The sequence below is a fragment of the Cebus imitator genome, unplaced genomic scaffold, assembly GCF_001604975.1.
Source record: "Cebus imitator isolate Cc_AM_T3 unplaced genomic scaffold, Cebus_imitator-1.0 Scaffold145, whole genome shotgun sequence".
NCBI classification, from domain to species: Eukaryota; Metazoa; Chordata; class Mammalia; order Primates; family Cebidae; genus Cebus; species Cebus imitator.
The window spans coordinates 1036790-1043919 of NW_016107460.1; the positions used below are offsets into that span (position 1 = coordinate 1036790).

The following is a 7130-nucleotide window of genomic DNA, read 5'->3' on the forward strand; positions in this document are numbered from 1 at the left end:
ACCTCGGCTCACTGCATCCTCCGCCTCCCGGGTTCAAGCGATTCTCCTGTCTCAACTTCCCGAGTAACTGGGATTATAGGCACACACCACCACGCCCGGCTAATTTTTGCATTTTTAGTAGAATCGGGGTTTGGCCATGTTGGCAGGCCGGTCTCGAACCCCTGACCTCAAGTGATCCCCCACCTCGGCTTCCCAAAGTGCTGGAATTACAGGCGTGACCCACCACGCCCCTGGCCTAAATCCTTTTTTGTTTGTTTGTTTGAGACAAGAGTATCGCTCTGTAGCCCAGACCTGGAGTGCAAAGGCATGATCTCAGCTCACTACAGCCCTCACCTTCCGAGTTCAAAGATTGTCCTGCCTCAGCCTCCAGAGTAGCTGGGATTACAGGCGCCTGCTAACGCGCCTGGCTAATTTTTTTTTAATTATTATTATTATTATTATTATTAGTAGTAGTAGTAGTAGAGACAGTGTTTCACCATGTTGCCAGGCTGGTCTCGAACACCTGACCTCAAGTGATACACAGGCCTCAGCCTCCCAAATTGCTGGGATTACAGGCATGAGCCACCGTGTCCGGCCATAAAGCCATTTTCGAGAAATGAACCCTATGTCTTATTTTGACTCGAGAAGAATAAAGACTGAAAGGAAACGCTAATTCACAGGGCAGCAGGTGTTTTAGTAATTTTTAAAAACCTTTTTGGTGGTCACTGCGCATTTTGAGAACGTGATGAATGCTGTAGACCTTTGCCCTCCAAACAACGCAAAATAGTGTCAAGTAAGAGACTGATTTCAATGGCCTCATCAGTATTTCGCACAACGGATAACGCCCTCCACTATCCAGCTCGCGGGTCTGGGACCGCCTCGGCCAGCGAAACCTGGCTGAACTCTGGCGAAGACTCCGCCTCTAGAACTAGAATCGCGGGGTGGGTGGAGTCCCGTGGAGGCAGCTGGCTCCGCCCGGCCGCGGGAGAGTTCGGAACACAGTCACCTGCCCCTGTTGCCCACCGGAACGCAAAGGAAGAGGAAGGCGTCAGGCCGGAAACGGAAAAGGCGGCGGAGGACGTGTTTGGCAGAGGGACGCACCATTTCAGTTGCCTTCTGGGTTCTACTTGTGTCTCGGCGATGTTTCCTAGAGTCGCGACGTTCCTACCTGTTCGCCCCCTTTCCCGCCACCCTTTGTCCTCTGGAAGCCCGGAGACGTCATCAGCAGCTGCGATTGTGCTACTCGCTGCTCGGCACGGAACCGTCAGGTACCGCAGTTCAGCGCTGTTGGCCCTGCAGGTCCTCTGGCAACCCCGTGTCCCGTCGTGTTATCCTCCGATTTCCTGGTGTCCATGTTATTACTTGCTGGGTCCTTAGAAGCTATTGCTTTAAATCTGAGGAAAGAGAAGTCCCAGAAAGAAAAGTTAACTTGCCCAAGGTCATAGTGTGCGTGGAAAACAGCTAGGCTTAAAAGCCTGGTCGCTGTTATTTCTAATGCATGCCGCGCCTCATTCCTCTTGTCATCATCTCCTGTCAGTTTATCCAAGCTCCAAACGCCAAGTTGTTTTTTTCTTTTGTCTCCCAAGATTTATTTGAGAGTCTCGTTTTCTGTTTCCCTCGTTTCTTCTTTGGTTAATTACTGAAAAACTTGACAGCTTGCCAGTATTGGTTGTAAACCCCAAGTAAGACAGTCCTGTCATCACGCAGCGTGTAGTTCCAGCAAGTTGACAATTCAAGTGCTGTGTACCGAAGTAATAGCTGAGAGAGTGTAGGTAAGCACAGAGTAATTACACTGTTCATCCAACATGAATGATTGCTGAGGGAACAAATAGGGACTTCTAACCATTGCAGGGGAGACTCAGGATATCGTTTCTGTAAAAGTCTGATGAAACCTGAAGGAGGACCACTGGTTGAAGTTAGCCAGGAAAAAAAAAAAAAGGGAATTGCGGTATAGTTTTTGTTTTTTATCCTCTGAGAACTTTATTATGAAAACATAATTCCACTGCATAAATTCCGTGAGTAACACTCAGAAGGCAGTTTGGTTAAGTACAGGGCTGAAGCAGGTTAGTGACAGTGAAGATGGGAAGGACCAGCTGAGGAGGAGAAAAATTGCACAGGTAGAATGAAAGGGATATGACATCATAGGATAATGGTAGGGTGGTCAGAGGTAGCAAAGATTTCAACTGGCTGCGTTGGAGTATTAGGGTATCCTTAATGTTAATAGAAGAATGCGGAGCCAGGCTTTAGAAAGGTTTTTACATGTGTTATAATTTTTAGAAAACAAAAAATATCGGCCAGGTGCGGTGGCTCACGCCTGTAATCCCAGCACTTTGGGAGGCTGAGGTGGGCGGATCACCTGAGGTCAGTAGTTCAAGACCAACCTGACCAACTTGGCGAAGCTCTGTCTCTTAATCAATCAATAAAATCTGCTTATGTTAGGGGCCCTTTTAATATAGAAGTGTGAAAAATGGAAAGTCAGTTTCAAAGAGGAGTCTTGAATGTGGCTTTGAAGGTGTTGCGTTTGAAGTACTGATGAAATGCTCTCAGTGGAAACAAACTAAGGTGGGAGGTTAGGTCTAGAGTTTTATTATTTTTAGTGCTAGGGAGTTTCTTAGACATGATTTTCCTATAATGTAGATTGCTTTCTATGGTGTGATAGCAGTCTTGAAAGAAAACATTGTAGTAAAGATTATATGTGAGATTAATTCCCCTGATTACCACGTTTCTGTTAAAATACCTTTAATATTAACTTTAAATGTAAAATAATAGACCATTTTCTTAAATAGACTGTACCATATATTGAATATTGTTATGAGAGTCCTGTGTACTGGTTATGAGGATACTAGTATGCAATTGGTTTTTTATTCTAATTTTAAAATTAGAATAAATTTTAATTTTTAAATTCTAATTTTAAAGTGCCTGATTTAATAGCCTCTGTTGTTTTTATAAGCAGATCAAATAGTTTGTTTCAACATTTTTTGAAATTGCCATTTTCTCTTTCATGTAAGTATCCTTAGCTTGCAGCTGCCATTTCCTGGCTTTGAGAACTTGATACAATATTTTTTGCAGGGGTTTGGGGGGAACAGAGTCTCACTCTGTCACCCAGGCTGGAGTGCAGTGGCACGATCTCAGCTCACTGCAACCTCCAACTCCTGGGTTCAAGCAATTCTTCTGCCTTAGCCTCCTGAGTAGCTAGGACTACAGGCACTCAACACCACGCCTTATTTTTGTAGTTGTAGTAGAGATGGAGTTTTCACCATATTGGCCAGGCTGGTCTTGAACTCCTGACCTCGTGATCCACCTGCGTCTGCCTCTCAAAGTGCTGAGTTTACAGGCATGAGCCACTGCACCTGGCTGAGCTTGATAACCTAGGGTCTGATGCAGGCTTTTGAGCTCACCTGCATGAGAATCACCTGAATGTCAGTTAAATTCCAAACTTACAAACTAAGAATTTCAGGAATCTGTATTTTAAGTCAGCTCCCTATGTTATTTGTATAACCTCTAGAGATTTATAACCAATAACAACTTCTGTGGACAACAGTTTGTTCTGTAAAGTGAGAATAATAAAGCCTGTTCTGTAAGATAGTAAGGATTAACTAACATACATAGCTACTGTAATGTGGTCCTCTGACCGGCAGCATTAGTATCACTGGGAGTTTGTTAGAAATCCAAATTCTCAAGTGTCTCCTGGACAAAGCTGCTGAATCAGAATTCTTTGGTGGGACCAAATAATCTGTGTTTTAGCAAGGAGCTAGATAATTTCTATGGGCCAGATATGATGGCTCACGCTTGTAATCCCAGCACTTTGGGAGGCAGGCGGATCGCTGAGCCTAGGAGTTTGAGACCAGTCTGGGCAACGTGGCAAAACCCTGTCTCTATAAAAAAAATTAGCCCTAGTTACTCGGGAGGCTGAGGTGGGTGGATCATCTGAGCCCAGGGAGGCCGAGGCTGCAGTGAGCTGAGATCATGCCACTGCACTTCCAGCCTATTCGACAGAGTGAGACCCTGTCTCAAAAATAAAAAACAAAAAAAAAACTATGCATATTAAAGTCTGAGAAGCAGTGCTGTAGTATATCAGCTTTATAAAGGCAGGGACCATGAAATTCTTATTTACTAATATAGTGTCAGTACCTTGTATTGTACCACCACAGAGTAGATATTCACTATATTTAATAAATGATTTTTTAATATACCCTCTTACTGAAACTGATTCATGGAGAGTTTTTAAAGTTCTTCAATAACCAAATACCAAAAGAGGTTTTTAACCCCACAGAATAAAATTGGATATTTGGGTTACTTAGAATTAGGAAACTTTGACTGGGCGCAGTAGCTCATGCTTGTAATCCCAGCACTTTGGAAGTCCGAGGTGGGTGGATCATGAGGTCAGAAGTTCAAGACCAGCCTGGCCAATATGGTGAAACCCCGTCTCTCTTTATTTATTTTTTGTATTTTTTTTTCTTTCTTTCTTTTTTTTTCTTTCTTTTTCTGTCTTTGAAACCCTGTCTTTATTTAAAAAAAAAAAAGGTAAAGAATTAGGAAATCTTTTGCATGAATCTAATATAGATGTAATCATCTGTGTTCTTTTTCATAAATGTATCTAATTAAGAAAGTAAAAATGACATTTCTAGCCAATGATTATTCTCTTTTCTGTTCCATTTTAGCTTACCTTACAAATGGTTATGTGTTAAATGCCATGTAGCTTGATGAGAATGTTGATCAGATTAGAATAACACCCAAAGTTTTTTTGAAATAATCTTTATTTATAGAAATTTATTTTTGTATTGTTTAATTAGAACTTTTTAAAAAGGTATTAATATGTTAAGAGCAAGGACTTGCAGTCAGTCAGATTCTGGTTTGAGAATAATAAATTGCCATTGATTAACCATATTAGTGCTTTTCTACTGAACCCTGGGATAAATGGAGGGAGGGAACAGACTTGGGAGCACTAGCACCCCCAGAACTGCCCTGGCCACACCAAGGAGCATGTGACCAATATCTCAGCACACCTCTACTTATTTGTGGCACACAGTGTGTCTTAGTTCTTAGTGAGCTGTGAGCTCCATGACTTTGGGTAAGTTACTGCTCCGATTTTCAGTTTCCTTATCTGCAAAATGGAGACCTTAGGGAGTTAATGTGGGTATGAGAAATGCACATAAAGTAGATTGCACAAGGAGAGGCATGTAGCATATGCTAATAAATGGTAAGTTGCTGCTGTTACAGTTATTATAATAATTATAAAAACCAAATGGAAAGGACTTGAATTGAAAAAAATTTAGATACATAGTTTTTTACTTTATTAGCCTGCATTAGATTTTTCATTTTTTTCTTTAATGCATCTTTCCAGGACAAACAATAATATCCAAAGATATTTTGGCACTAGCAGCATGATCTGTAGCAAGAAATGTGACCAGTCTGTTGGAACTGATGAGACTTCCAAGGAGACTTCAGAGAGCCAAGAGAGTGAAAAGGAAAACACAAAAAAAGACTTGTTAAGCATTATTAAGAGCATGAAAGTTGAATTAAGCACAGTAAATGTACAAACAACAAAGCCCCCCAACAGAAGACCACTTAAAAGTTTGGAAGCTACACTTGGCAGGCTTCAAAGAGCTACAGAACATCCTCCAAAGAAGAGGTAAATTTAATTATAATTCGAATGTTGTTTGAAACTCCAGTAAGCTTTTTCTTTTGGTAAAACATATTTTTAATATGAGTACTTGGGAAATGTTGAATTCATGAAGAATAAATATCAGCTTGTAAACAGAGGGACTCTAATAATTACTCAAGACTGGGCGTGGTGGCTCACGCCTGTAGTGCTGACACTTTGGGAGGCCGAGGCAGGTGGATCATTTGAGGTCAGGAGTTCGAGACCAGCCTGGCCAACATGGGGAAACCCTGTCTCTACTAAAAATACAAAAATTAGCTGGGCATGGTGGTGCATGTTTGTAATTCCAGCTACTTGGGAGGCTGAGGCAGGAGGACACTTGAACCCAGGAAGCGGACGTTGTAGTGAGCTGAGATTGTACCAGTGCACTCCAGCCTGGGGGCAGAGTGAGACTCTGTCTCAAACAACAACAACAAAAATAATAATAATTACTTGAGGAATACAGTTGTGTATTATATTTAAATAACAAGAGGATACCTGTACACAATTCAGAGAAAGGAAAAGAGAAGAGATCTCATTGAGAATTTCACACTTACATATTTATCAGTGTTATTAACTGCCATTTAATTGCCTCTTTAAGCTGTTAATTAACAATATTATTTACATCTTGATTTGAAGGTAGCTTAATGTCTGTAAAGGACTGCTTATTTAAAATTTTCCATTTTAAAGATTTCTGGAATAAAGTTTTAACATGTTAATTACAACTGCTTTATATGACTTCCTTTAAGCAATACCTGTCAGTGCTTTTAGCTTTCTTGGTGGTTTCCTCAGAGTATTATAATTATATGTATTTGTCAAAGGAGTATTATGTTTAATTCTGAGTGCAATCAGTGATATCCTGGAATTGTGCAGTAGGTTAAATGGCAGTATTTTGTTTTAGTGCTAGGTGATGATGTATCCCAATGACGTTATTAATTCAAGTAGTAAGGGGTGTGGCTTTAGGATACCCATCACTGACCTCTCTTACCAGAACAAACAGATTTTAATAGAGTCTTCTGTTTGCCGGAATTATTTAACATTTTAATGGAACTTCCTGGTTTCTGCATTATATCAACAATACCTCTAGAGCGTATGATTGGGTGGTAGAGTAAGCTAATTCAGACAGTCAGTTCCCTTAATAGGTATCCTCCTCCTGCTTTTATAACATTTTATAAACAAAATGGTTATATGGAAATTTATGGAAATAAATAATACAAACATATATAAATACCAAGAATGGCATTTTTAAAGCTCCTAGTCCTGTTTATGACCCATCAGGTGCTTTATTGTAATTATAATTGAATTAACTGTTACAGAAATGGTAAAGTGAGTTGAATGCTTTGGAAAGAGTCAGTAAAGGTCATTTTAAAATTTTCTTTCCAATTAGGTATGAGTGAGGCAAACATACATACGTGGGAGGATCACACACTTAAATTGCTTTGTAAGCTTTCTTACATTCTTGCTCCGCTTTCTATTTAAACCAAAATTGAAAGTATTGGAGGATGAGTGT

The 7130-nt window shown here is 40.5% G+C and overlaps 1 protein-coding gene across 1 annotated transcript in view; it reads left to right on the plus strand.

The window, feature by feature from the left end:
- The first annotated feature begins 1025 nt into the window (after window positions 1–1025).
- The window catches only part of MRPS31 (mitochondrial ribosomal protein S31), a 39566-nt gene continuing 33461 nt past the window's right edge, over window positions 1026–7130 (plus strand). Inside the window, exons 1-2 of the mRNA XM_017542479.2 lie at window positions 1026–1247; window positions 5324–5611. Of these exons, the coding sequence (XP_017397968.1) occupies window positions 1120–1247; window positions 5324–5611 (416 nt within the window). The 5' untranslated portion in view covers window positions 1026–1119. The remainder of the gene's footprint in view (window positions 1248–5323; window positions 5612–7130) is intronic.